The sequence below is a fragment of the Brassica napus genome, chromosome A6 (genome assembly GCF_020379485.1).
Source record: "Brassica napus cultivar Da-Ae chromosome A6, Da-Ae, whole genome shotgun sequence".
Lineage (NCBI taxonomy): Eukaryota > Viridiplantae > Streptophyta > Magnoliopsida > Brassicales > Brassicaceae > Brassica > Brassica napus.
The window spans coordinates 9856002-9882462 of record NC_063439.1 but is presented as its reverse complement, the minus strand read 5'-3'; the positions used below and the strand labels follow the sequence as shown (position 1 = coordinate 9882462).

Below are 26461 nucleotides of genomic sequence, written 5' to 3'. Positions count from 1 at the left end.
TTTCAAAATGGTTCTTAGCAATTTTTTTCACTTTTGCGGGCTCTATAAATATTAAAAAACTTTTAAATTTTAGTCGGATAGGCTATCATTTAAAAAATTAGAATGAATATAATAAAAATCTTTCAATAAAAATATTTTATTTATTTATTTTATTACGTTAAAAAGTTAGAGTGACATAATTTATATTAATAGGGATGTCATGTCATAGTGAGGTACAATTAAAAAATCTATAAATTAATAAACATCATAAATTAATCAATTTCACCAGTATTGAGTTGGGAAAATATAAAATACACCATACTTCAATAAAATAATGAGACAATGAAATTTTGAAATATTTATGTAAATATATAATCCTAATATAAAGATAAACTAATAATTATGTATATAAATGTTATACGAAATATAATAAATATTTTTTATATTTTTATCTACAGTAAATTTTATTTTAAGTTTTGTTTCATAATTCTAAATATATTTATATTATTTTATTTACACTTAAGAATATTTATGTTTACTATGTTAACACAATATAATCGAATAAAAACAATATAAGACCATAGCTCTTACTTTTATCATTATTATGTTCCAATATTTATTTCAAATGATCTACACTTTAAATATGTAAGCTCCATCTATTAATAATGATCTCGTTTTGTATAAAAAAATATATTGTATCTATAAAATTTAATCAATGCATATACCGTAAAATCAAGTATTCTTCATAATCTTACATAAATCATATTTTAAAATATATAAAATCTAAATATAATTCTGTAAATTAATAACTCTATAAACTAGGAAAATATCAAAATTTCAACAATATTAATTTATAGAGTTTTTATTGTATAGAAAAACAAATAGTTAAAAAAAAATTAGCTACGAGGCAGTGACTTATCAAAACAGAAACAGCATACGAAGATGAAGTATAAATTGTATTAAAAAAGAAACTTCTTTAAACTAGCATCAGAAATCTGGTTATTATTTTTTACATAAAGGAATTTACATTTAAAGGTATTCAAAATATTTAGCACATTACAGATACTATAAACTATTATGCATTTTTTATATAAAAAATAACTGTTGTTTCTTATACCCTTCTCTATCTCTTGTTTATTATATCCCTTTTGCTTAGCAAACACTAAACCATCCTCTCAGTTGCTCTGTCAAACTGTCAAAGCGTTCTTCTCAACATTTTTCTCTATTGATCTTGTGAGTAGAAAGTTTTGGATTTTGTCCTTTCTTTATTTGTATAAGAAGTGTTAAATCAGAGACTTCTTATAGTTTTCAAAATATAATTTCCTTTTTCTATTCAAATGACTTATCATGCATACAGTGGCGGATGCAAAGCCAAGGGTATGGGGTCATGCATATATAATGTATAATTGTATAAGACAGAAGGAGTGCCCCCAATTAGACAATTGTATATAATGTATAATTTCCCATCTACATATAATCCTGGATCTGCCCATGAATGCATGCATGTAAAGTCGGATCAACCGATTTGTTTTTCATTTTTCTTAATACTTATCAGAGCCTTATGACAAAGTTTAATTAAAAAAAAAACTAATTTAAAGTGTTTACTATGAAAATGCTAGTGATATTACATCAACAATATTATGTTTACAATACTTACAGTCTAAAACTATTGAGAATTGTAGCTGTACAAGGTACTGTATCCACAATATTATATGTACACAATTATTGTTTTAGATAAGCATACTAGATTGTCAGAAAAAAAAAAGAATAAGCATACTAGATATAAGAAATTATAACCAAATTGATAACAACATTGAAACAATAGTGTTTATATGCAGTGGTGGACCTACTAGTAATAAATATAGAGCTAATTTGCTGAATATACTAAAAAAGGTGAGATACCATAGAATGGGGGGGGGGGGGGAAATGGTAATGATAGGGGAAAAAAAATTGGAGGGATATAGTGTATGGAGTGCAAATATGGGATACTTGGTGTGTAGGGAGTACAAATTCTCATAAATATATGGTGTTACATAACCCCCACAAATTCTTATATTATTTAATTGCATATAAAATGAGAAAAATACTAGCCTACTTGCCAAAATGTGTCTATTAAACTCACTAAACCAAGATTCAATACAACTTTCTAAACCAAGATTCAATACATCTGTATCTTTGACCCTTTCAATACTTGATTGAACCCGGTTTAAATCCTCATGAGTGCGTCACTGTTTATGTGGAAATATTTTATAGTTTATGACCTCTTTTCATATAATTTGCTAAATAATACTCCTTCCATTTTATTAAGTTAGCAGTTTTAGGAAAAAAATATTTCTAAAAGAATTATTTTACAAAGTAGACTTTTTGTATTTTCTATGAAAAAATTGTGATCTTCAAAAAAATTAATTAACTTTATAGAATTACTATTGGTTAAAAAATATTAAAATTTTAAAATTACATAAACAATACATTTATTATAATGATTTAATGTGTTTTTCCTAATATGTGTGAAAACACTAAATTATATCATTGTAAAATGGAGAAAGTAAAACAGTAAAATATTATTAGATTGTTTCCTTTATTAAGGTGTTTGTCTATCGCAATTCGTAAATGGATATATGAAGTACAAAGAAAACCTTTTTATTTATGTGATCTACTTTTCACTAATGATTATAGTATACAAAAATTAAAAACACAATCATGGATGAAAAGTGAAAACTATTCTGTAGTTACCATTTATTTGAATGTCACTATGAGGTATAAAGAAAACCTTTAATTTATGTGATCTACTTTTCACTAATGATCATAATCTACAAAAATTAAAAACAAAATCATGGATGAAAAGTGAAAATTATTCTATAGTTACCATTTTTTGACTATCTAGTTATATTTTTGTTTTAGTCATACCTAGGTATAATTTAGTTAGATGAATATGGAATGAGGTACAAGATATTTATTATAAAAATCAGCATCCCTAGACCATACACGTAAAAAGCTGAGAGAAAAACATTACCTTTTTTTTTTACTGTTTCCTTTTTTACTCTCAATGATTAAGCGAATCAGTTTAACCCAAAAGAGAAAAATGACAAAATAAATCAAGAGTTTTCTTTTGAATCTATACTAATAAAAAGAACATTTGAGGCTCCATAAAGCGTCCACATCAGCAAAAAAGCCTTCTTCCAAAACATGACGCGTGACATTATTACTAAAAAAAATTAAAAATAATAAAAGTAAATTTACATATAAATAAAAATAAATAATAAGTAAATATACAATATAAGTAATAAAAATATTACATTAAACAATATATAAGTACATATACAATATAAGAAAAACATAAATAATAAGTAAATAAACAATATAAGAAACAAAAATATTACAATAAACATCTATCATAATATTATCAATTGATATAAAAATAAAAAAATTAGAATAAGTAAATAAACAATATTATTAGTATCTAAGCTTGGAGATGATAGTTTTGTAAAAAAATGTTTTGCATGTTCCACCAGCACCATTGAGGAAAAAAAACTGTCCAAGATTGTTGTATATTGAATTTAGGACTGCATCATAAGTCTTTTTCTGGTCACTGTTTAAAAGAATATGGTTTCTTTCATGTTCTCCTTTTGAGGCTCCATGAAACGTCCAAATCAGGGAAAATTCTTTTTTTTCCGAAAGATGACAAGTGGCATTATTACTACAAAAACTAGAAATAATAAAAAGTAAATATAAATTTCTTAATTGTGTTTTACCTATTGTTTATTTTTTCTTATATTGTTTATTTACTTATTCTAATTTTTTTTCTTTTATATGAAGTGATAATATTATGATAGATGTTTAATGTAATATTTTTTTCTTATATTGTTTATTTACTTATTATTTATTTTTCTTATATTGTATATTTACTTATTTATTGTTTAATGTAATATTTATATTTCTTATATTTTATATTTACTTATTATTTATTTTTTCTTTAAAAATATATAATATAAGAAAAAAAATATTATATTAAACATCTATCGTAATATTAGAATAAGTAAATATACAATAAAATAAAAATACACAATAAGTAAATATACAATATCAGAACTAAATTAGACATTTACCTGAAAAATGTATACTAAAATAAATAATAACTAATATAGAGTAAAAGAAATAAAAATATTACATTAAACATCTCTCATAATATTAGATAACTTATTATAGAAAGTTTGGTTCTTCAAAGTTGCTAATTAACACGATTGTTACACATGGCAATTATATATTTAAGATTGTGACATGTGTTAAACTTAAAAATATATGTAATTAGATAATAACAAAAACCCAATTTGTAAAAAAGTAACTATAAATATTATTTAATAATAATTCCCCTTTTTAAAAATATTAAGCAAATAATTACATGATATCGATTTTCCTTTTAATATGTCGACATGTGTTAAAATCTCTCATGATTATATATATATATATATATATATATATATATATATGCTAAGATAATCAATATGAAATTTGAAAATAATTTAATAGAAATAATTAATTTCAAAATTTATTTAATATTAGCTGTTTCTAGAAAATATTCTTTTTACAAATCCTAAAACAAATATTTATAAAATAACATACTTAATATTAATTTCCCTTTTCTAAAATCCTAAAGAAAATATAATTGTAAAATATATATTTTTGTCAACATTGTAAAATATTATAGTAATTTTTCTTTTAAAATTGTGATGTATATTAAAATATCTCATGGTTAATAATCATAGAAGATAAGATAAAAAAATGATTTTAAAAAAGAAGTAAGTTTAAAAATTGCTTGATAGTATTTTTTTAATAAATTTGTTTCTTTTTAAAAATTCTAAACACAAAGTAATTGTAAAATAATATATCTAACACTAATTTTCCTTTTCTAAAATCCTAAAGAAATGATAACTTTAAAAACTATTTGATAGTAATTGTCCTTTTCTAAATTGTAAACATAGGAAAATTGTAAAAGAGTGTTTATTTGTAATTTTCCTTTCTTCAAACCCTAAACAAAAATAAATTGTAGAATAATTATTTCAGTATTTTTATGAATAATCAACTTTTCTAATTAAATATTTAATTTTCTGTTTAAAAATCATAAACCAAAAGGAACTACAATTATTTACATATGTATTTTGGATTAAGCTCTCATATTTGGCCAGCAAACATAATAAGAGTAGAAAAAAAATAGTAGGTGAGTTTTTCTGCATGTTCTTTCATATCTTTGCGTGATCTTTTTTTTGTCACATGTTGACGAAATAACTAGGTTTCCTGATCGTCACATTTTTTTTCTTCTTAAACTGATGTTAATTTTTTTTGTCATAATTGTCATGCTGATGTACATTAGTTATTGCCACAATTATACTTTGGTGTTTGTACATACAACCAAATAGATGGTACGCAGTTATGTTGTTGTATAAAAATTAATGTGACTATTATGTTTATATGTGTTTGTTCTTATCCAAAATATAATGTTGTAGTTAAGTTAATGTCAATGTCAATTTATTTATGAATAATAGAATTTTATATTTGGGTGAGCTTTTATGCATGTCATTTCACATCTAAACTGATGTTCACATAATTTACTTTCTGAGATAGACAACAAATTTTTCTTGCAAAACAATGCAGCTCCTATTGAATGCATTACAACATATATATAGACAAGAATTATCTCATCTAAAAAACAATGTTTACTCCAAAAGATAAGGAATGAAAAGGTTGGTAAAGTGAATAATATGTTAATTTGATTAGACGGTGAGCAAAAAGAATATTTGTGTTCTGATAGTATTAGTAACGACAAAGAAGAAATTACAAATCAGCATATTTTGTATCTCATATATTTAAATACGTTAAAATTTTCAAGGATTCCAAATCACGAACTTGATCTCAAAATAGATATTTCAGTCATGTTATTAAAGCATTTAAATCAACGAAAAGAAATTTGCAATGGAATACTAATAACCAGCCTAGACAACATGATTACGGAAGCATAAATCCTAACTAAGATCAATAATCAACATATTCTTATTCCCAAAATAAGTCTCACACTAACAGATGCAAGATGGTCTCTCATGGACAATTGTATGCTTCACTATCAAAGAGTCACTACAACGGCATGACTCAACATTCTTAAAGTAGACACAAAACATATCAATAGTGTTCTACAAAATATTATATATCAAGAAATTTTCAATAATATATGATATATAGAAAGATGTTATAGTCACACTATTGATGCTAAAGTAGAGTAGCATGAAACAAATTTGATGTTTATCAAGCAATATATTTTATATTTAGCTGAATATCTGTCATACATATTTATTGGTGTCGTCAAATATCAATTTTGATTTTTTTTTTTGAATTTTCTTACACAATATAAATAATATAGATAGTTTACAACAATTCTATATGTTTCAATTAACTACAATATTAAAAATAATTTAAAGTGAATTTAACAGAAATAAATAATATACTATTTTAAAACACCATGATTATTGAAGTAGAAATACTAATCAAAATTTATGTAGGAAAATTGATTATTATACTAAAATAAGTCTTACACCAATATATACTGAAAAATTCAAGAACTAATGCAAAAAATATTTTTATTCTTTTTTATGTTTTTCGTAAAGTTCAAACATCAAATAAAACTCGTGCAAAGAACGGGTCCATATCTAGTATATATATACTAATAAAAGAGACATTTTGAGGCTCCATGGAGCGTCCTCATCAGCAAAAAAAATCTTCTTCCGAAATATGACACGTGATATTATTACTAAAAAATTAAAATAAAATAAAAAGTAAATATACATATAAGGAAAACTAAATCATAAGTAAATATACAATATAAGAAATAGAAATATTACATCAAACAATAAATCAGTAAATATACAATATAAGAAAAAATATAATAAGTAAATAAACAATATAAGAAACATAAATATTACATTAAGCATCTATCATAATATTATCAATTGATATAAAAGCAAAAAGACAATTAGAATAAGTAAATAAACAATATAAGAAAAAATAAACAATAGGTAAAACACAATTAAGAAATGAAAAAAAACTAAATTAAATATCTATCTCAAAAAAATGTATAGTAAAATAAATAATAAGTAAATATATAATAGAATAAATAGAAATATTATATTAAGCATCTATCGTAATACTAGAATAAATAAATATACATTATAAAGAAAAATACACAATAAGTAAATATACAATATCAGAACTAGAAAAACTAAATTAGACATTTATCTGAAAAATGTATAGTAAAATAAATAATAAGTAAATATAATGTATAATAAATAAAAATATTACATTAAACATCTATCGTAATATGAGAATAAAATAAATAATAAGTAAATATATAATATAAGAAATATAAAAACTACATTAAACATCTGAAAACATACAATAAAATAAATAATAAGTAAATGTACAATATAGGAAATAAAAATATTACATTAAAAATCTATAAATAATATTACCATTTGATATAAAAGCAAAAAAATAGAATAAGTAAATATATAATATAAAAAATAATAATAAATATATATAAGAAATGAAAAAACTACATTAAACATCTATATGAAAATGTATTGTCTTACATTTTTATTATTTACAAATATTTTTATAAGTAAATATATATAAAATATAGGAAGAAACAAATAATAAGTAAATATACAATATAAGAAATAGAAATGTTACATATTATAATAAGTAAATATAAAATATAAGAAAAATAAATAATAAGTAAATATAATATATAAGAAATAAAAATATTACATTAAATATATATCGTAATATTATCATTGATATCAAAGCAAGAAATTTAAAATAAGTAAATATACAAAATAAGAAAAGATAAACAATAAGTAAGTATACAATATAAAAACTGGAAAAACTAAATTAAACATCTATCTCAAAAATGTATAATTACATGGAAAAATGTATAGTTATATAAATAATAAGAAAATATACAGTATAAGAAATAAAAATATTACATTAAACATCTATCGTAATATTACCATTTGATATAAAAGCAAGAAAATTATAACAAATACATATACAATATAGAGAAATTTCCTACGATGGCCATTTTTAAGTTTTTGTCAAAAAAATAATCCTCAATGAGAAAAATGACCAAAAGAAGTTTTATTAAAGAGTAAAAATACATGTATACCCTAGGGTTAACTAATCTAGACTTAGGGTTTAGAGTTAAGGGGTGGGGTTTTGAGGATAGAGTTTTAAATTTAAAAAAAAATATTAAAATTTTCAAAATAAAAACGAGCTATTTTTGTCATTTTCGTTATTGAAGACTGTTTCGTGACAAAAAACTTAAAAAGATCTATTTGAGAGAATTGCCCTACAATATACGAAAAATTAAATAATAAGTAAATATACAATATATCAAACATCTATCTAAAAAATGTATAGTTTTCTGGTTTTTTCTAAGGAGATGTGTATTCACACAAACATACAATTCAAAATTTTATTGTTGTTCAGAATACAATATCCAAGAAAATAGCTATATAGTTAACATTTGAACATCAAAATAGCATCGTGCATAGCGCGGATTAACTCCTAGTATTAATTAAAATAAGAAATACTGAAAGGAACATAATCATAGGGTAAGAGGGTCAACTTCTGAGTCTGGCTCCTTCATTGGACTCAGCTCTTCTCCCTCTGCAAGTACACAAACATACAGAGGTCTTCTTATACTACTAAGGCATTACCATTTACCAAAAAAAGCTAACACAACTTGGAATCTTATTCTTTAAGATTATAAGACCGTAAGGGAAGAAGTAACGCACTTGGGTTTTCGGAGATGACCATAAGGCGCCATTGTAATATAGAAGCTACGAAGACGAAGATTGAGCACATACCAAACATGATTGTGATCGGTAACGCATCAACCTGCACAACCACAAGCTTTTTTATAGTAAAAACAAAAAACAAAAAGATTTATGTGAAGAAGAAGAAGAAGACCAGACTTATTCTTACGTTGTACAAGACGATGCAGACAAAGAGGTTAAGCGGAACACGGAAGAAGTTCATTATGGTGCTTCTCGCTTCTTCAGGGATATACTGTGATCTCATCTTCATTATCGATGCCGAAAATATTCCTATACAAGCCTCGAAAACACAGAAACCAAGTAGCTGGATGGAGCAAGTTAATGACAAGCCTTCCTCTTTCACCTTTGACGGAGTCACCAAGACCTGACCAAACATGTTTTTATTATAAAAATATTTGGTTAAACATAAGAGATAACAATGTAGGTTCAGACCAACCCTGAGACATACACTTGTTGTAATGGGAAGCAGAAGGGAAGCAGCGGATACTAGAAATACAATTTGCATGTATTTCTCTACTCTGAGAGATGAGCGGGCCATGAGACGAGCTGCAAGGGAGCTTCCCAACATCGAAGCCAACATGAAGGTTGCAAAGACGAAGCCGTGTGGGATTTCTTCATTGTTTGGGCTAAGAGCCGGAGTCCAGAGGAAAACAAATGTGTACATTGAGGCTTCAAACAGAGATTGAATAGCACCCAACAATGCAATCTTTTCGTCTGAGAAATAAACAGAGACTGTGTTAGAGATAATGAGCAAGCACAGTTCAAATCAACAGTTTTTAACGTTAACTTTGAACCTGCCTGAAGCAATTGCTATTGCAGCGACTTTGAACTGAGTCATCAAATCTTTGCTGTCAGATGGATCTCCGAAATTCTCAGACCATGTTGTCAATATGATGACCATTCCAATTGCAAGAAAGCAAGAAGCGGCGTCAAAGGGAGCAACAGGACCAAAGGAAAAAATGTCGACAAGTAAATTACCAAACAACCCAGAGAGAATAGCCACCAGACCATTCCCAAAGAAAACAGCCTTAGAAATTGTCAGTGGCAGCCACTGTTGGTCAAAGTTCCTCTGTGCATAGTTTTTCAGAAAAAGCAAAAAAAAAATTCACATCAGCCATGGCTAACACTAAGAGTCTTTACTTTCTTCAACATCCTACTTTGTATAAAAAAAAATCAAATGAGCTTTGCTATGTTCTAGAACAATCCAATTTCGAGAAACTATTGTTTTTACAGCCATCAAGAATTGATTGTGCCACTCATCAGAGAAGCAGACATGGCATGGAGTTAGACTATGTTCTATCAAAACACTAACAAGCATCTAAGAAACATAGAGTTCGAACACCTAGCTAGACTCATGATTCATTCACAAGTAGAAAAAAATAAGAGTAAGGCAGACCTTGTTGTGCTCAGCAATGAGCCAAGATTCGAAGGCAGAATTCAAGAGAGAAGTAGCAATTCCACCCAAGATACGACCGACCATTAAAACTCTGTACTGTGGAGAGTGCTTGGTGATGCAGCTAAGAATGTAAACAATGCAGTACGTAACACATGCCCTCTTCCGACCACTGAATCCAAAACACACACAGATATAAGTTCTCCTCTGACAACACATAGAACTTGAAAAAAAAAAGGAAAGAGGATTCTCACTGTTTGTCAGCAAGAGAGCCAACAATGGTTCCAAACAACATAGAGGAGCCGAAACCAGCAATGAAAAGCTGACCAATATCTCGTTTACCAAAACCATAAGTGCTGTAAAGATAATACACATAAGGTCCCTGAAGCCAATCCCCAGCTGTAGCAACATAAAAATCATATGCACGATAGAGTAGCAAACGTATACATAAATTGCATCTGATTCAATCGAGTACACAAGTGGATGATGAGGCACGTACCCATCATGATGGAGAAGACGAGGATGTAATTGTTTTTGAAGGAATTGAAGGAAGAAGAAGTGTTTTGATCCTTGCTTCTCTTGCTCATTTCCAAAGCCGCCACTACGGCAGCCATCACTCCGAACACCAAGTAGTAGAATACCTCCATTGTTACTTTTGCTTCTCTCTCTCCCACTCAGAGTTAGAGAGCCATAATAAGCTTGAGTGAGTGACTGAATAGGCCTACATATCCGGGCTATCGGATTTAAAGTCATACGGATATTCAGTTGTAATAATAGGAAACAAATATCAGAATATTGGGAAAATGATCATTTAATTCCCTCAACAATTTGATATTAACACATTTCATTCCCAAACTATTTGACTATGCAACATAATTCCTCAACTCTATGTTGACTTAACAAAATTAGACGTCTAATTCCTTAACTCTGAGTGAGTATTCTTTTGTTTAATCTAATTCCATGTATGTAAACTGGCAAAGCTCTACGGCTCTCAAACCAGTTCTCGCTTCTATCATTCATCCTGCACATACAACACAACTCTTGGCTTAAGAGAAATGGAACTTACAACATTCGTTGCATAAACTGCACCTGGTAAAGAACAGATTTTATGGGAGGAGCAATCTTCATTTCTTCCTCGAGTTATAATTCACGGAGTTACCACAGTCAATTTCAAAACTTAATCCCACAACATTGTTAATCTAACAAATCTAGCAAATTGGAACCATAATGATTTGTCTCGCATTAGTCTTTGCTTTTAAAACGGTCTCGTTTCTTGTTTTCACTTTTCTCCACTTTAATTTTTTTTGGAACCTAAATCTCTTTATTTTCTTGGGAATTGTAGATAGAGTTGATGATCATTGGTTGACCTACCACTATGGTTGATCACCACACTCACATTTTGGTAAACAAAGTCGTTTGTTTCCCAAGTTATGCAACATATTTAATTGATCCCCATGTACCAAACTCATTGTTAAGTTTTATTCGTGGGACCCTTTTTATATTTAAATCCCTAACCATAACAAATTAATACGACTGAGTGTTTACATCCACAAAAAGATTTTGTATAATTTCACATAAACACTCCCACTTAAGTATTAGATAAGTTAGCTCTTAAACACATTATGAAAATAACATGGCAAACCAATATTAAAGAAACGCAACAAACTTTCATTGGAAAGACTTCAAACCAAAGGAACTCACAAATGTAGTCTATAAGCATAACATCATTGCATTCAACCAAATCACCAAACAAATCTTTCATCATCATTTTTTTCTTACGTTAATCACGAAAACGCGATCATTATTGACGTGTAAAATCATAATATAAAGAAGGCTAACAACTACGTTTTGGAATATATACGATACATTCTATGGAGACAAAGACGTGGAGAGATAAAGAGTATAAATAATATTCATATCACCAATTAGCTTATTCTTGAGCACATCATTTAACTACTTGTAAACAATGACATTCGTTCACCTACTGGTCTCTCTTCTCATCTGCATTACCTTCACGTCGTCTATCTCCGTCGTCCCTGACCCATCAACACAAGACCTAATCAACAGAATATGCAAACAAACAATCGACTTCAAGTTCTGTAATAAAACCATCACATCTCAGCTAATCAGACGACGCACATCCATCAAGACAATCGCGAAGCTAACCGCGGCAAAAGCATGGATCAACGCCATAGAAACGCTTGACAACATCGAAGGTTCTCTTCTTCCCAAAGCCAAAGACCGTAGAAGCAAAGAAGAGTTCGCTGCTTGCAGGAAAGCGTATAGATTGGTGGATGCTCATCTTGACAACGCGTTGAAGTATTTGTATCTTAAAGATTATCGGTTCATGAGAGCGTATCAAGCTCTTGCGCTTGTGAATATTTCGATGTGTAGGACGAGTTTCTTTCACCCTACGCCTATGGTTTATGCGAACTGGAATATGAAGATCTTGACGGATATAGCGATTTATGCTGGCAAGATTCTTGCTCCTCCTCCTCCTCTAAGGACCAAGACCAAGAAGAAGACACCGTGAGGGTCATCGTTTCGGAGTCGAAGCTTGATTTTGTTATTTTTATTATTGAATCCAGTAGTGTTTTTCAGATTTATTCAAACAAATTTTAGTTCTTATATACTGTAGATGTAAAAATCACTTTGATGGCATCATTTTTGTTTTATTGTTACATTTTCTTTATCCTGTTTTCGTGGGTAGACATGCCTGTAATGTTGTTAATAATTCTAGCTCCATTGCAATATTTGGGCAGAAAATAGCAGAACTGAATTTTTTCGTAATGTTTTGGCAAGAAATTTCCACACACAAAACATGTGTTGAAACCGTAACTTTCTAAATTTAACGCAACCACCAGATCAGCTTGTTGGATTTTAGTTTGGGATCAGGCCTGATCTCTTATTATGTGAATGCATTCTCGGAATTTTTTTTTTATCTTTTGTTCTTTCTTATAGCTCCTTCTTGGCTTTTTGATGTAACTGCAGAACGTTTTGAACTAAATATCTATTGGTATGTAAATCGTCTCTTCGAAGTTGTTCAAGACAGGAGTGCCAAAATTCAACCTCAAGCTGGTGTTATGAGTCATCATGATTTTCAATGAATCTAGGGCCAGGTTTAATAACTTGATAAGAGTCATTTACGAAGTGGCTAAGTTCCATTGTTTACTTCCAGAAAGACTAGTCAGTATATGTTTGGACATAGATCTAATAATTACCACAAAATAGTTATACATTACTACACCAACGTCGACATACATGGTTTCATCAACATAAATTCCAAAATAGAAATAAACCAACGAAAACGCCGGTATATAGTTTCATAAGATATCCGATAATGATGTTGTCAATTACTATGAACAACCCCATGTAAATATATTCGAACAACATAACAGGATTCATGCAAGTGGATAGTAAGCAAAATGGGCCAAACCACACGTTCCTTCAGGTGCATCCACGTCTCTCTTGATTCTCATGTAACCATTTTCTCCCCAATTTTCTCCCCATGAGTTTTTCAATAACCAGTACTTAGTCCCTTCTTCACTAATCCCATAACCAACAATCGTAACCGCATGAGTCTGGTGCGTCCCACAGTACTCTCCGTCAAATATCCCCCCGGAGTATTGCATAAACGCAGCCCCTGATCCAGCTATCGCCACAGAAACAGGCTGTTTAGATACCGCTTTTAGCAATGCTTCCTCGTCATCACTTGGAACCGTCTCGTATCCGCTTATGGTAGCAGCAATGAAATCAGTAACTTGGGTGGCTGAAGAACATGTTCCTTGTGATTCTTGGTAAGGATAGTTATCCTCCGTGGTGATTCCTTGGTTGTTAATAATGTACTCGAAAGCTTTAGACATTATCCCTCCATTGCATCCATTGTTAAAGTCTCTGCTACAATCCACCAGCTGCTGTTCTGACAGGGATACAAGATCACCTTTTGCAATCTTTGTAATACCTTCCACGGCTGCCACCGCCGAGAAAGCCCAACAACATCCTGTTCCATATTTCCAGAAATTTCATTTTATATTCTCTCTTGAAATGTGATAAGAAAGAAACACCCAAAAATTTGGTGGACCACATGTGGGCTAATGATTGCACCAATGTCCAAGAAATCGGTAGATGGTAATTAGGGGTTAACATTCTTTATTCGGATTATTCGGGCTTTTATTCGTCTATACCTCAATGCAATTATTTAATTATTATGTGTCTTATATTTATATTACATATCTTAAGTTTTTGTGTTTAATTTCAAATTACTTTAATGAAATATCTAAAAATTAGATATAGAAAAAACAAAATTGGAGGAAAAAAGATAATCATTTATTTATAGAAATAACTGATGGTGAAGATGATATAATTAAATGAGTCATAATCTATTTTAGGTTAAGTGATTTAACCGATTTAAACCAGATTAGATCGATTTAAAAATTTAAACTGATTTAGACAATTTTAACCGATTTAAGCAATTTAAATCAGATTTTTAGAAAATTGTTTTGGTTATTACTGATTTGCCGTATAGGCGGGATGCCTCATAAGGTGGCACCTGAACTTTAGAACATTAATTTGTACTATATAATGTTAGGACTTTGTACTAGTATCAAGTATCAACACGTTGTGTCATCATTTTAATCTAAATCTACTAAAATACGTATTGTTTTAAAAAAAAATTATAAGGTACTATAGAGTATATAGAGTTATGATAATTAATTACCACATTGGCCTTGGTTCTTAACAGATGTAACGGCCCCCTCCTGTCTCCAGTCCAAGCTCTCACCGGTTTCACTGACATTTTCATATCTGAACGACATAGTCTTGTCGGTTTCTGAAACTTCGTTCGTACCTTCGGGGACCACTAGGCCCATGTACTTCGCCCGGAACTCCTTGTCGGTGAGATCAGAAAACTGGTTGACATCCAACTTGAACGTTATGTTCGTATTCATGTTGAATGTCTCAATGAACTCTAAGTTCTTCTTAAAGATCTCGAATCTACTCGCTTGTTCAGAATTGTCGGAGTAAACACGATGGAATCGAGACATCCATTGCACATGTTTCTCTATGGCGGAAGCTTTGAAGACTCCTCCACGAGATGTGGCTCCAGAGGTTATATAACTCAGCACAATGGACATAATCAAGAAAACTATCGAAGCCATTCTTTTAGATAGAGAAAAGTAGGAGATGTTTTGATATAAATGCTTTGGTTTATATGACTTGGTTGCCAAGAAACTATGGTAACGTGGTGTTATATAGAGATTATAGATTAACGTATGAAGTGAGGTGCATATACGGTGCATGTTTTTCCGTTTGAATATTCTACATGTTACGAAGAAGATATTTTGCTAGCTTCTCGTTGCTAATTTTCTACACGTTACGAAATCAAGTAAATGCCCAATACGTACGTATATATATTTTTCTGCTTTTGAGAAGAACCAGACAATATAGGTTCGCGCAATCTACAGACGTTTGTTGGGGTCTGGCCCTAGATACCGCAACTTCCAGAGTTCAAATTTCATTTTTCAGAAATAAATAATTATTCGTTTTGTTGTGTTCAGTTTTTCAAAAGAGATTTACTAACAAAAACTAAAAGAAGTATTTTTTTTTTTGAACACAAGTACACAACTAAAAGAAGTATATACACTACAAAAGATTTACTAGAAAATATCTCGAACGATTACACGATACTCCGTGTGTTAGCTCTCAAAAGGTTATATGAATACGATTGATATCCAACGAACAGACTTAGGTTCACCACCCCTAAGGTGAACCTTTAAAATCACCACTAATTTTAGTGCCAATCAAAATACCACCTAGATAAATAATAAAATAGATTAATTTTATTTAAAAAAACCTGAAATAATTGAAACAAAAAAAAATATTGTCAATTTTAATGATAACACTACTAACTAAACCCTAAACCTAAATCTTAAACCCTAAACCCAAATCCTAAACTATATATCCTAAACCCAAATCTTAAACCATAAATCCAAACTGTAAACCTTAAATCCAAACCTTATATCCTAAACCCAAATCTTAGACTCTAAACTCAAATTATATACCCAAACCTAATCCATAAACCATAAATTGAAATCGTAAACTCTGAACCCAAATTCTATATCTTAAAAGTTTGGGTTAATGTTGATGTTGTTTCTTTAGGGTTTAAAGTTTGGGTTTAGAGTCTAGGTTTGAGTTTAGGATTTAGAGTTTGAGTTTAAGGTCTAGAGTTTGGGTTTAGAGTTTACGGTTTGAGTTTAGGATTTGGATTTAAGATATAGGGTTTGGGTTTAGGGTTTAGATTTAAAGTTTAGAGTTTAGAATTTAGGGTTTAGAATTTAGGGTTTAGATTTAAGGTTTAGGGTTTAGAATTTAAGATTTAGGGTTTAGTTATTGGCGTTAGCGTCATTAAAATGAACGTTATTATTTTTTTTAATTTTTTTAATTTTTTTTTAAAAATAATATATTTTATTATTAATCTATGTAGCATTTTGATTGGTAATAAAATAAGAGGTAAATTTAAAGGTTCACTTTAAGGGTGAACCTATGTTTTGTTCATATCCAATCCGAGAGCTATATTAACGCATGATGATTAGGCTGAGTAAAGTGTGTAGCCCAATTAGTTGGGAAATTTATTATAAGAAATGTTGTAGAGTTTTAATAATGTGGTAACTAAATTACATGATCGTATATAAAAAAAATGATATATCCTAAACAGTAAAAACACCTATTTCACAAAAAAAAAAGTTTAAAACTCAAAAACTACCCACATACAAAAGCTTTTTTTTTGCAACTATCCATATTATAAAAACCTCAGTGAGTATCAAATCTTACAACTGAAACCGAAGATCCTAGAGACATGCTATATGGTAAAACGTAGATAGAAAACATTACAATAATTTGAAGATAGAATTGTTAAAGGGCGAATCAAGCTCAGGAGTATGAAGAAATGTGGCAGGCTCTATCTTAGTCCCTAAAGCGATTGTTCGAAAGAACAAATGATAGTCAAATAAAACGACGTTGATGCACCCATAAAAAAAGTTTAAATATCGACCGACAAGAACTTTTAGTGAGAAGCTCTAGAACCATAGGTAACATCGAGATTATAAAATTCTATCTGACTATATTTGACACTCAAACAAACACGGAGAACTTTGAAACCAATAAAGCTTAAAACATCGGAGAGCATAATGTATCGTGAAGAGGATGGTGAGACGATTGAGGCTTGAAAGCATGGACTAGGTGAATTCGACAAAGAGAAAAAGACCATATCCATGACAATGAAAATAGAATGGAGCTGGACGAGGACTTCTAAGGAAGCCACGAACATTGAGTTAAGACAAAAGCTTCTAGTTCCAGTATTACAGTGATGGAGCCATGAAGGTTTGAAAGAACTAAAGCTGAGCTATGCGTCAGGATATGACATGATACACACAGTTTAGGAAATCCCACCGAAAACCCCCCAACACCATAACCAAAACGAAATCTACATGAACTTGGGCTTAGCTGGGCTGGCGTGTGAACTGAATTTTTCAGTTATCAAATTGGGCCTGTCCCATAGCAGTACTCGTGGCCTTGAACCAATCCGATTGCTCGATCAAACTATAATAATTGAATCAAACTAACCAAATTTAACCAAAAATATTTGAGTTTTTAAAATAGTTTAAATCAAAATATCAGTTCAGTTCGGAAAAAAAATTGAAAACTAAAAACCAAGTTAAACCAAAAAAGGTTATGTATAATTTGGTGAGATTTTGGATGAACCAAACTAATCAGAAACGAATGATCAGAACCAATTTGACCAAATAAACTGAAATCAAGGCGAAATAATATCTGTGGGTGAAAGAATCTCCAACATCTATAACTCTATAGCATTTGAAAAACAAATCAACGGAGAGTGACTATGGAGAGAATAAAATTAGGGTTACTGAGATTTGTTTGTTATTTTGTGCACATTTTGAGGATACTTTTGTTAGTTTAATGTTTTCAAATTTTTGTGTGCTAAATTTTTGGTTGAAATACTGAAAAATCAACAACCCAAATTTCCAGTCGCATATTGCCAACGACAAATCATATGTAGCGATAAGCAAACGAACAACAATCAAACCGGTCGCTAGCTAGCGACTGGCAAACGAACATGACCAACAAGGTCCCAAAATCAAAAATACAGTTTGGAGTTACTAAATCAGAACGTGTATACATGATACTATGTCTTTATACAAAACGTTTCAATGTGTATATCATAAAAGTTTTATTGTATCTAAACAGTTTATTTATATACCTCCAGCACCACTGCTTAGAGGAAACAAAACCAGAACCAAACAACTACCACCCATTTTATGAACTCTTTCTCTACATACCGGAAATTAAAAAAAATTAAGAAAAAGAAAATACAAAAAATAGGAACTTGTGATTTAAAAGCTTACCGTGCAAAACGTCAAGTTGTTGATGTCATTTCGGAAAGCTAACAAGTACGTCTCCTTAAGTTATGAATGTAAACTGTGGGTGTTACAGCGGGCGGGATTGTGTTAATTAAATATTATAAAAATATCAAAACAGGGTACAAAATTCAAAGAAAACAAGTGAAATGCACTTGTATCTGTGTCTTAAGGGTGTGGTTTGTCTGTTCGATCTTCTTCTTCTTTTTGTGAATCTTTTATGTTACATTTTTTTATTAACTGTAAGTGATAAACTGCCATTTTTATTTAACACTGATTTAACATAAGGGTGTGGTTTGTCTGTTCGATTTTCTTCTTCTTTTTGTGAATCTTTTATGTTACATTTTTTTTATTAACTGTAAGTGATAAACTGTCATTTTTATTTATCACTGATTTAACATTCTATATTCATAGATTATATAAAAACTTGTCAATACTATTTACAAAATATCATGTAATTACTAATTTTATTACAAAAACTATATAATCAATTTTCAAATATATTATACATGTTAATTTATTATATGAATCCAAAATAACAAGGTTGTTTAAATGATAACCTATGCATATCTATAATTTGATGGCATAATATTTTGAATAAGGAAAAAAAGTGAATATAATTTACAAAGTTTTTCTAATTTGGTGAGATTTTGGATAAACAGAACTAATCAGAAATGAATGATCTGAATCAATTTGACCAAATAAACCGAAATCAAAGGCATAATAATAACTGTGGGTGAAAGAATCTCCAATATCTATAACTCTATGGAGCGTGACTGTGGAGAGAATAAAATTAGTTTTAGGGATATTTGTTTGTGATCTTGTAAACATTTTGAGGATACTTTTGTTATTTGATGGTTAAAATATTTGCGCCAAATTTTTGGTCGGAAGACTGAAAAATCTGCTACCAATTTCTAATCACATATCACTAACGACCGATCGTTCCAAACGAACAGTAATTAAATGCGGTCGCTGGTCGCTAGCGAGTAGCGACTGCCAATAAGACCGACAAGGCCCCAAAATCAATAGTACAGTCTGTAGTAAGTGCACGCGTATGCATGATACCATGTCTTAATACAACATTTCAATGTGTATATCATAAAAGTTTTATACCTAAACAGTTGATTTATTACACCTCCAATACCACTGCTTAGAGGAAACAAAACCAGAGCCAAACAACCACCACCCATTTTATAAACTCTTTCTCTACAAACCGAAATGAATATTTTAAAAAAGAAAATACAAAAAATATATATATATATATATATTTTCCATGTTTGTTTGTTTTTGGTTTTGGAACGGCTCCGATGAAAGCAAAATGCTCAATACAAAGAGGTACCTTTTCTTCTCCACACAGTATTATTAGGGTGTGATTTGCAAAGTTGGAAGTCACCTAATAGGTCTCGAGCTCGAGCTTCGAACAGTCACACCGTGCAAGAACTTTTTATACCCCAAGAAACTCAGCTTCCCATCCAAACTCCGGATCCAATCCGTGAGCAAAGGATGCGCATTTGGTCCCAAACTCATCTCCTGCACATTCGTAAACCCCAAGATTCATGCCAATGATTGTGGTTTTACAGATCTCAGAGATATATTGAAGTCCCTGCATACCTCAGCGAGTTCTTGGACTGAAATGGCTCGGCTTCCTTCACGTTCGAAGTCCTCAAATGCTGTAGTTGCGATCTGTTCCCATTCTTCAAGAGCCTCTAGTTGATAAACGCTAACCGCAGCTGCACAGAACTCTTCAAAATCGAGTTTCCTATGTGCTAAGGGTTGCAACTTCAAGCAACCAAAAGGAAAAAAAGAAGAAGATGTAATTATGCAAGAGACTTGAAAACGCTTGGGACTCAAGGATCAATGTGTTATTGCGTGCGTACCAAGTTTAAAATGTCAGGAAGTCTAGATTCGATCATAGCGTCCGTAGCATATCTTGTCAAAGCCTGCACTTACCACAAGAATTTAAACGGCCAATCAGGGATCACAAGAATGTAGCATTCACCAATTGAAGAACAGTTGTATCAAAACCTATGGTTAAACCAGGAAAAATGGATTAGAAGCTATGGTTAAACCAGGAAGAACAGTCGAGGAGTTGACCTATATATTACATAAAATTCTTGGATTACCTAGTATGAATCTAAAGTTTCATTGGTTCAATTTCAGCTGGGAATGGTATGCTCTCCTAAAAGGGGTGAATTTAAAATGGTTTGGAACTTGCCCTAAGGGATGATGTATGTCTGGCTCAAAAACTCTTAGCCATTCAAAAAAAAAGAGAGTGGAAATAACACACTGACCGTAGTGAAATTGTGAAGAAACAAGCCTCCATCTTCTGGTTCAAGGAGCATGAACTGTGCTTTAAGGAACACAAGTTCCTCTTCTGGTATAGCTTTGGATAGAGACTGTGCGTACAAAGTTACAGCAAAATAAAGATGTATACATTGTTGTATAAATATGGTCACATCTCTTATTATCAGACAAGTACCTTAAGTGCTGCTCGTCTGAAAGGAGATGCACGAATATAAGACTTCACTAACTTGTAGATGGAGAAATCAAGAAGCAAACCAGGGTTTTCACCTCGAAGCCATGGATGAGCTGCAAGTTTTTAACCATACTCATGTTTTTCATTTCACTAATCAACACTAGTAATAGTAAGGAGCATACCTAAAGCTTGAGCAGCTGTCATTCTTTTCCTATGGTCTTTGTTCAGTAGCCTTCTCACAAAATCTTTGGCAATAGGAGATATAGAAGGCCACGGCATATCTTCAAAATTAGGATTCGCTCTAAGGACACATCGAAAGATGGCAGACTCGGTTCGTCCGTAGAAAGGTCTACTTCCACAGAGTAATATGTAAGATATGACACCGATGCTCCATATATCTGCTTCAGTGCCGTATGATCTGTGGAGTACTTCAGGCGCAACGTAGTATGCACTTCCTACCACATCGTTGAGACGCTGATCTGATTAAAACATTAACACAGTCATTTGTCAGCACCCTAAGTAAAACTCTGGAAGCAAAAGTTATGTATAAGGAGGGAGCAAAGACAAAGATCACTACCGAATCTGGAGAAATCAGATAAACCAAAATCTATGACCTTGAGTACTGCATCCTCATTTTTGCTGGTGAACAGAAAATTCTGGAGACAGAGAGTAGAGGGTTTACTTAAGAAACAAGCTACACAGTTATAATATTTTTTACAGTGGTAGAAGCAGAACCTCAGGCTTCAGGTCACGGTGCACAACACCTTGAAGATGGAAAAAAGCAGTTGCAGATAGAACTTGCACAAGAATACGCTTAGCATCTGCTTCTGGAAACCGACCACCTCTGTAGTAAGATATAGTCAGTACAAGTATAAACTCCAGACGCAATACAAAGCTAAGCTAATTACAGGAAACAAAAACTAAAAATGAAAAAAAAAAAAAAATTACCTTGCCAAGATTCTATCCAATAACTCTCCACCTTCACATAACCTGGAATCATAGTGGAAGATCAATGACTTAAATCAACTCTACTGTTAGTATCTCTATAAGAAATTACTTGAAACAAAACTTTAAGCCACAAAAGAATTTTGTAAATCTTTAACTCAAAGAGATTAGCATTAACTAGACAGAGACATACTTACTCCATAACCAGAAAGACATTATCTGCGTCCTCAAACACATCGTAGAACTTAACCATATGCCTATGCCCGGACAGAGCTTTCAGCAGTTTCACCTCTCGGCGAACATCTTCAATGGATAGAGCTGATGTCATCTGAAACAAACCCCTCAAATTCGTCACCGTATTAAATAAAGATACCTTTGACACATTGTATCAATACAAAGAACATATCTTTGATCATTAATCTTTTGTCACAAAATATGTCAAGAGAGAGAGAAACAAACCTTGGCTTTAGCGATGATCTTGACTGCTACCGTTTGTCCTTTGATCTTCCCTTTCTTGGCTTTAGCCGAACAAGTATGACCAAAATGCCCTCGACCAACCTCCTTCCCGAGCTCGTACTTCCCTTCGAAGTGCTTCGAGAATCCGAAGTTCTTATCCAACCTCTCACCGCTTCCGCCGGCTGTTCCGTGATCGTCTTCCTCACTTTCCTCAGGGATAGGACCGTCTCGAGGCTGAGGAGCCGTACCTCTTCGCCGTCTCAGAGCCGCCAGAATCGGTTTCGCTGGTGAAGGAGGCGGGAACGGCCATTTAAACTTTCTTCCCGGAGTTCTTGCCGGAGAAGGAGCTACTCCCGCCGGCAACGGGCTTTGAAATGGGCTAATGGTGTAAGGGTTGGCTTCGGTAGAGCCAGACGCAACTGGAGAACTGGGAACTGACGTACGGTGGTTGTTTTGAAGCTGGGCGACTCCGTTGGGGACATCGCCGTCCTTATCTTCAACGGTGGAAATGTTCCGGCTGTAACAATGACCCATCGTCGCCGTATGGTTTGAAGTCAACTAGCTGATCGGTAAAAAGTCAAATCATCGGACGGTCAGGAAACGACGTTGAATAGTAAGCTTTAGAGATAAACAGAACCAGAGAAATGTTTAAACGGCCGATGAGGAGACAGGAGAAAAAAAAAAAGAAAACAAGGCGATGAATAATAAATAATTAATTAAATTATTACAAAACAAAGTTTGAGTTCAGGAAGATTTTTGTAATGAAAAATAACGGAAGAGAAGGCGTTGAAAAAGTGCCGGTGGTTTGCTACAACGACAGCGACGGAAACGTGACTCCTACAACAGCCAAGTGAGCGTGGTGACGTGATTTCATTACAGTGCGTTGCCTTGTGAAAATTTTTATGCTGTAATTAAGTTCTTTATCATGTAAACCAACGGAAAACTCGATGAAAAGATCATTATAATGTGTTAGACATCTTAATATTATCGAAGTTAAAAGTTGATAAACTCTTTGACCAAAATAAAAAAAAAAGGACGAAATAAAAAAAAAATTGTATAAGTAGAAAATATTTTAATACAAAATCAAAAAAATCTCTTTGACAATCTTTTCAATTAGAAAGGGTGTTTATATGCTGGAGTAACGTAATTTGGATAAATTAAGTGAATATATAGTAATAAATAGTAGATAAGAGAATATGTGATTCAGCATAGTTGACGAAAAATATTATTCCCTACTTTGCAACACGCGGAAATGAAACAGTCACGGCTACCTACTAATCTATTTAAATTCTAATAAAACTGTGTTAAATCCATTTGACATCGAAATAGTCACGTCGTTTGAGCTTTGAAGAAGTCTAAATAAATTGATTATTGTTTGGTGCTGAAAAGAACTACAATTATGTTTATGGGTCAACCGATACATCTAAATAATCAACGTTAAAGAAGTCTTGCCTGGTGCATATTAATTAATGAAAAACCAAAAATCTCATGGGTCAGTCAATACTCAATACATATATAAAATTTCAATCGTGAACCGGTTCAATCAGCTCCCATAACCGATCAAGTTAATTTAGTGCTGAACATCCTCGTGATCGTGATCATCCGTTTTCTTATCGTACCAAAAGTAACCATGCGATTGCGGAATATCTTTGTGAAATGACAATCTCTTTCTAACCAATTGTAATCTTGGTTCGTTGTCATCTAAACCGGTCTGGTTTGATCTCTGCCTAGGTGCGCTTTGTGGTCGGAACCTAGCCACGGTCGAGGCAGTCGTAGACATGTAATTTGGTATCGAATGGCCTTGCCTCGTGACGCGAGAATTCCCACGCGGTGTTCGGTCGTTGAGTTGTTGATGGTGTGAGTATGTATTGTACGTATCGATCTCAACTATCTTGACCGGTTCAACAATTGTCTGATCGGTTGACAGTCTTCTTCCGATTTCTTGATAACCGAACCGGTTTAATCTACTTGGTCTCTTGTCCTCTAACTCGCTTTCACTATGTGCTTCTCTCGCTGTGATTCTCCACATCTTCATTTGTAAACCAAACAAAAGACCGGTTCGCTTATTAATATAATTTGAATTAAAATGTAGAAAACCAGAAAACTAATAAATAGTACACTACTTTGATTGAAATTGCACCTGTTTAGAGAAAGCACGAGACAAGGTAGTTCCGTCGCCGGGACTGGCCGTGAGTTTCTTCCGGTGATCTAGAACCCGAGCCTGGACCCGAACTAAGGCCTGAACCCGAAACAAAGTAATGCTAGCTCTTCTACGCACGTTGTGGCCTCTCACTAAGGCTTGTAGTAGCACAACTCCCTTTAGGGCTTTGAAGGCCTTTCGTGCCTTGAGTCACAAGTCAACAAAATCAAACTCATGTTCATCTATAAACTGATATATATTTAACGATTTTAGCATAAATATACCTCAAAATGGTTTGAAATTATAAAATTATTTTAAAACTTTCAAGTTTGTATGATCACTATTAGTATTTCCTAAAACTATGTTACCAGAAACTGGAAATGATATAAAAGTATGGAGGCTGCAATAGTAAGTATTAAGTTTACCAGGCATCCTCGGTAAGCTGTCTGAATGAGAATAGCAGCCAAGTGTCTTTTAAGGTAGACAGATGTCCGACAGAAAAAGACGGCTTCCTTAGCCGTCGGAGACGCTTTTTTCTCCGTTTCATCGACCGCAATCGCGTCAACAGAAGCTGAATTAGTGTTGACGGCATTTTTAATGTTTATTCCGACGTCTCTTGCACAAGAATCAGAAGAAGCTTTCTTGAATAGCCATCTTCTTTTTCCTCTCTTCTGCACCAACAAAATTATTATTATTTATAAGCTTTTTAGTATGAAAGATTTATGTAAATCTCCAAATTCTAGATCCGTTTATATAATGCAAAAATTTCAGTTCATCAAAATTCAGTTTTGATGCTAATGACGATTGTTTTTTTTTTCAATTATACTAACCTGAAGGGAAAAAGGTACGTTTTGGGAATATATTGAATTAAAAAGTTGTAAATATTAGTGTATATAGTATGAATGAAGCTTAAAAATCAAGAAAGGTCCACTATATATAATTGTGTAAATCAAGTACCGTTTGTTGCTGTTGTTCCTCCTCGTCTTCTTGGACAAGGCCGTTGTCTTGTTGACGTTCTCTTCTTCTGGGACATTTCTTCTCCGGTGACCGGAAAACATTTTTAACCGCCGTGAGCCACGAACTTCCACCGTTCTTCCCCATCAAGATCTTACCTTGTCGGCTTAATCTTTGTTAACTATTGTCACTTTCTTGGTAATACGGAAGCAACGGAACAGTAAGGAATGGTTGAGCAAAGAAGGAACACCCTCCTTGATGGTAAGATTAAGCCGACAAGGAACACCCTCCTTTATAAATGAAGAGCATGAACCTTTTTGTTGCTCAATATTAAATTAAAAAGTTCGGAACATGTACATTTATTTGGTGATGCAATAAAAAGTGAAACTCGGACCTATATTGATCTTATGTGTTATTATACTAATTTTTATTTAATATTCTGCTCGGGTTAGTGTCTCGTACGTATAACAGACTAACAGTTCCATTCAAATGTGTAGTTATCCACTATCTCTACGACAAGAACAAATATGTTTTTGTCATGTACATGCTTCGTAGCCATCACAACTCACAAGTAACGGCCAAATGCAAAACGAATATCCGAATATTGTGTATCCATAGATATAAAACAAACACATAATGTATCCGAAAAAGCTGCGAGAAAGAGGAAAGATGTTGGGAGTAAAAGAAGAATAACGAAGCGGAAAATAAAGTAAAAGGTAAAGGAAACAAAAGAAGAGTGGAATAGGTAGGTAGGCATGCTTTGTGTTTGCAAATTAGATAGGTTTGTGTCAGAAATAGGAATTA

The 26461-nt window shown here is 31.8% G+C and overlaps 6 protein-coding genes across 7 annotated transcripts; 1 reads left to right on the top strand and 5 right to left on the bottom strand.

The window, feature by feature from the left end:
- Positions 1 to 8388: 8388 nt before the first annotated feature.
- On the bottom strand, positions 8389 to 11849 carry LOC106351637 (molybdate-anion transporter-like). Its single transcript, XM_048782596.1, has 7 exons — positions 10754 to 11849; positions 10509 to 10653; positions 10258 to 10426; positions 9310 to 9930; positions 9010 to 9225; positions 8820 to 8922; positions 8389 to 8691 (listed from the first exon to the last, which is right to left on the bottom strand). Exons 1-4 carry the CDS (start codon positions 10899 to 10901, stop codon positions 9628 to 9630), a joined length of 765 nt encoding a protein of 254 aa, XP_048638553.1. The 5' UTR covers positions 10902 to 11849; the 3' UTR covers positions 8389 to 8691; positions 8820 to 8922; positions 9010 to 9225; positions 9310 to 9627.
- On the bottom strand, positions 8630 to 9525 carry LOC125609920 (molybdate-anion transporter-like). Its single transcript, XM_048781535.1, has 4 exons — positions 9310 to 9525; positions 9010 to 9225; positions 8892 to 8922; positions 8630 to 8691 (listed from the first exon to the last, which is right to left on the bottom strand). Exons 1-4 carry the CDS (start codon positions 9523 to 9525, stop codon positions 8630 to 8632), a joined length of 525 nt encoding a protein of 174 aa, XP_048637492.1.
- Positions 11850 to 12047: 198 nt separating the features above from the next.
- On the top strand, positions 12048 to 13044 carry LOC106351636. The gene has a single exon (XM_013791408.3). The coding sequence runs from the start codon at positions 12221 to 12223 to the stop codon at positions 12785 to 12787; it is 567 nt and encodes a 188-aa protein (XP_013646862.2). The 5' UTR covers positions 12048 to 12220; the 3' UTR covers positions 12788 to 13044.
- A 498-nt stretch (positions 13045 to 13542) lies between these two features.
- Positions 13543 to 16524, bottom strand: LOC106351634 (zingipain-2-like). The gene is made up of 2 exons (XM_013791407.3): positions 14972 to 16524; positions 13543 to 14254 (listed from the first exon to the last, which is right to left on the bottom strand). Exons 1-2 carry the CDS (start codon positions 15549 to 15551, stop codon positions 13656 to 13658), a joined length of 1179 nt encoding a protein of 392 aa, XP_013646861.2. The 5' UTR covers positions 15552 to 16524; the 3' UTR covers positions 13543 to 13655.
- A 103-nt stretch (positions 16525 to 16627) lies between these two features.
- LOC106347423 (CDPK-related kinase 6-like) lies at positions 16628 to 23538 on the bottom strand. The gene is made up of 11 exons (XM_013786949.3): positions 22567 to 23538; positions 22305 to 22435; positions 22111 to 22152; positions 21898 to 22006; positions 21740 to 21818; positions 21345 to 21641; positions 21166 to 21275; positions 20978 to 21082; positions 20564 to 20626; positions 20298 to 20465; positions 16628 to 20216 (listed from the first exon to the last, which is right to left on the bottom strand). Exons 1-11 carry the CDS (start codon positions 23095 to 23097, stop codon positions 20076 to 20078), a joined length of 1776 nt encoding a protein of 591 aa, XP_013642403.2. The 5' UTR covers positions 23098 to 23538; the 3' UTR covers positions 16628 to 20075.
- A 480-nt stretch (positions 23539 to 24018) lies between these two features.
- On the bottom strand, positions 24019 to 26079 carry LOC106351632 (protein IQ-DOMAIN 15). 2 transcript variants are annotated; one of them, XM_013791406.3, is made up of 4 exons: positions 25661 to 26079; positions 25129 to 25371; positions 24704 to 24907; positions 24019 to 24592 (listed from the first exon to the last, which is right to left on the bottom strand). In XM_013791406.3, exons 1-4 carry the CDS (start codon positions 25802 to 25804, stop codon positions 24134 to 24136), a joined length of 1050 nt encoding a protein of 349 aa, XP_013646860.2. In that variant the 5' UTR covers positions 25805 to 26079; the 3' UTR covers positions 24019 to 24133. The 2 variants fall into 2 exon arrangements, with proteins under 2 accessions (XP_013646860.2, XP_013646859.2); XM_013791405.3 differs by having other exon boundaries at positions 25129 to 25374; positions 25661 to 26077.
- Between the last annotated feature and the right edge of the window lie 382 nt (positions 26080 to 26461).